This window comes from Populus euphratica, unplaced genomic scaffold (assembly GCF_000495115.2).
Source record: "Populus euphratica unplaced genomic scaffold, PopEup_1.0 scaffold48.1, whole genome shotgun sequence".
In the NCBI taxonomy this organism is placed as follows: Eukaryota; Viridiplantae; Streptophyta; class Magnoliopsida; order Malpighiales; family Salicaceae; genus Populus; species Populus euphratica.
The window spans coordinates 239,882-243,619 of record NW_011499879.1 but is presented as its reverse complement, the minus strand read 5'-3'; the positions used below and the strand labels follow the sequence as shown (position 1 = coordinate 243,619).

The 3,738-nt window shown below is 36.6% G+C and overlaps 1 protein-coding gene across 1 annotated transcript; it reads right to left on the bottom strand.

Moving 5' to 3' along the window:
* On the bottom strand, positions 1 to 1,900 carry LOC105128949 (putative DNA-binding protein ESCAROLA). The gene has a single exon (XM_011030808.1). The coding sequence runs from the start codon at positions 1,192 to 1,194 to the stop codon at positions 286 to 288; it is 909 nt and encodes a 302-aa protein (XP_011029110.1). The 5' UTR covers positions 1,195 to 1,900; the 3' UTR covers positions 1 to 285.
* Positions 1,901 to 3,738: the final 1,838 nt, after the last annotated feature.

Genomic DNA, 3,738 nt, shown 5'->3' with positions numbered 1-3,738 from the left:
TGGGACAAGTTTGCATCACTTATTAACATGAAATCATACCCAAGCAATATAGATCTTAAAATTTACAGTCCTTCAATCATCAATCAGGCATATAATTAAGCTAATTATCAAATGCAAATTAACAACAACTAAAGAAAAAAAAAAGAAAAAGAAATAACAAAACCTGAAAATGCTCAAGTAACAACCCAAATTCCCTAGCTACAAAGCCTGTCGCCTCCTTGGTAAGCTGCAAGTGATCATCGTGGGAAACTGAACTAATTGACATGGCGTTGGATCTATCTTTTGTTAGTATGGTGGTCGACCGGTGGCCCAATACGCCTCAGCTGGTAATTGAATAGAATTGAGAAGATTAGGAGGCAATCCATGAAATAGTTGCGCGTTTGGCTCCGCCATAACCTGATGTTGCTGTGGCTGTTGTTGCTGCTGCCCCACTCCTCCTGGTGACCCCATTCCACCGCCTTGCATAGGCATTTGTGGATCCTCCTCTTCTAGTGGGAGCCTCTCATAAGCAGCATTGCTAAATGAGGCTGCCATAATCACAACCGGACCTGAAGCAGTCAGTGGACCAACAACACTCCCACCCACAACTTGCCCTTGTCCACCAGCTAAATATATGGTCAAGCCAGTAGCTGCGGGTGGAGCTGGGGGCGGCAAAAATGATCCAGCTAGTGACAATATCTCAAATCTACCATGTAAAGTCACAATTGCACCTGGTGAAGCTGGTTGCCTAAGGGTTACATTTGTTACTGTTCCAGTTCCACTCATAATGCAAACCCCTCGTTGTCTCCTCCTAGCAAATGTAGCAACACTCTCAACAATATCACATCCATCAGCAACCTCCATCAAGTGAGTGCGTAGAGCGTTTGCGCTATCCCGTGTGATGATAATTGGGGGCTTAGGCTTGTTCTTGGATCCGGCAGGTCTGCCTCGTGGTCTTCTTGTGATCTCTCCATCTCCATCTCCTGAAGTTATGAGTTCTTGGCCTTCTCTGTTGCCCATGCTATTGTTACTTTCGTCTCGCTCTCGTTTCAAGGACTTGTTTAGCCCACTGCTACTCCCACTCTGCTCATCTTCTGAATTCTGCTGTTGTTGGTGATGGAATTGGTGCTGCTGTTGCTGCTGGTGGTGTAATTGGAAGTCTCGTGTGTGAAAAGGAGGTGGTAGAGAATGGCCATGAGCCGTTACTGGATCCATAAGAGTCTTTCTTCTTTTTAACTCTACGACTTTCTTTTTTAGTATTAGTAAATATATCTAAAAGAACCGGTTCACTTACGAAAAAAATATAAGTGGCTATCTAGAAAATTAAACCCAGAAAATGGAAACACTAGCTAGCTAGGTAGTAATACTAAAGATTCAAGAAAGAGGGCTGCCGCTAGTGGAAGAAGAAAGGGGATAAAACAATAAGATGGAAGACTATTGGGGGCCGGGGTGGTTTCTTTTTTTCTGGCTTCTTTTGATGGTCTAACGAAGCAAAGTAATTAGAAGAACCAGATGCTATTATAAGCTAGCACTCACCAGCTGGCTCAGAAAGGAGAAAGATGAGTGGATTTAATTTTGGTGTAACCCATCAAATCCTGAGCTGGATTCTCCATCTATTGATCTTTCAACAAGCTGTAGTGTTTGTGTAGAAGTGTTATAGCTAAGGTGATGTTGGTTTTGCTGGTAAGAGCTTGGGAGGGATGGAAAGTACTGTGTTTTTTTGGGTAGCTAGAGAGAAGGTAAGCAAGTATATTTTTGGATTTGGTTTAGGGTTAGATTGAGGAATAGATCGATCACAGACAGATAGATAGATAGATGGGTTTGGTTTTGGTAAGGCTGCGTCCGTATGGGCGGTGGATGGGTCCCCACCTTTCTCTCTCTTGTCCCCTCCAGCTCTCCACGTTCTCTCTCCCCTTCTCCCCCTCCCTCTCTGGTTTATATATGCAGCATTAAATTATAATACTTGTTAATTATTCATAACCCGACCGAGTCCTTGGTCCTTATCTCCAAGTTTCAACTCTTCAACTCCGTCGTCTACCTACTACCTTCCTTCCTTACTCCTCTTCTCTTGCTGTTCCGATTACTATAAGGACCCCAGGTCAGATATATATTGCGCGTGTGTGGGGTTTTAATTAGTTGCTTAATTTGCTTCATCTAATAATTATTACTGCAAGTTCTCCTCCTATAGCATCATTTAACGCACTCAGAGTGCCTTAATCATTGATAAATAAGTGGAATCTATACTTTTATACTTTTATCATGAATCTGTAAGAAAAATATTTTTTTTAATAAATGCATTAATCCAAATATATGATCCCAGCTTAAAATTAATCAGAGATAATGAAATTAGTTTTGATAAACAAAAACCATAAAGAAAAAAATTAATACAAGGGATCATCATTAATTATCGCTTGTTTTTATGTATAACAACTAATAATTGTCAATAAGCATGTAGCTCAACTGGCAATAAGATCATCCTTTCCTAGAAAATCCCGTGTTCAAGCCTCTTCTTTGTAGTAATAATAACAATAATAATAATAATAACTAATAGTCAAATCTTATTGTTGACTAAAGTTAGGGTTTGATTCTATCAATATTATTATTTTGAATTATTGAAATGCAAAGGAGAATCTAAGAGAAAAAAAAAAAACAAAAAACTTATTCTACAAGAGAGTAAATTTACATATAGATGATTTTATTTTTTATGAGAAACGGTTAAATTAATGGAGTTATAAACTATATATTATGAGAAACGGTATGTAGAATATAGTTAAGAAAAAACGATGTTAAATTAATGGAGTTATAAACTATATACAGGTGACGGTAAGATCTCTACAAGACATGCATCTCATAGTGAATAGAGCAAAATGACAGCTGGCACAATTAATTAAACGGGACTCTGTTCATGACCCCTGTGCATGCACCGTGGCTATGTTCTGCAAAAAATCCCCTCCATCGCTTGTTCTCTAGCTATTATGAAGGCTCACAGCATGTGTCACTTCCCCCGCTCCTTGCGGGTCTATTCTGCGGAATTTCAACTCCAGCTTCAACATCACTTCTCCTCTAGTGACATTAACATTAACAAAACACTAGAGGCGGTGCTTTAATTTCGCACAGGACTATTCATACTTCGATGTTTTTTTTGTTTTAAATTTATATATATTTTTTAATTTTTAATTTTACCTTTTAATATTTTATTAATCAATAATTGAATTTTAATTTTTTATTTATTTTCTATAAAATTATTTTAATTTCATAACCCAAATTACGAGTTTAACATAATAATCCAATTAAATAAGGTTTTTCTTTCATTTCTTTTCTTAATTATCTTTTTTTCCTCCAATTTTATCATTTAATATTTTATTGATTGAAAATCAAACCTTGTGATGTATTTTAATTTACTTTATATGAGGTTATCTTAGTCAGTTTGATGAGTTAACTTACGTAATATTTTTAATTTTATCATTTAATATTAGATTGATTGAAGATTATACTTCATAATTTGTTTCGGCTTGCTTTTTCTATGAGGTTATCCTGGTCTTATGACCTGGGTCATGAATTTCATGAGTTAACTCGGGCTGACTCGGGTTTATTTTAATTAATTTTTTCTCTTGATTTTATCTTTAAACATTGAGTTGATCGAGAATTGAGTTTTATAATTATTTTAATTTACTTTCATTAGGGCTATCTTAGTATCATGACTTAAACCATAAGTTAGATGAGTTAATTCGAATCTACTTGGGTTTTTTTGTGTGTTTT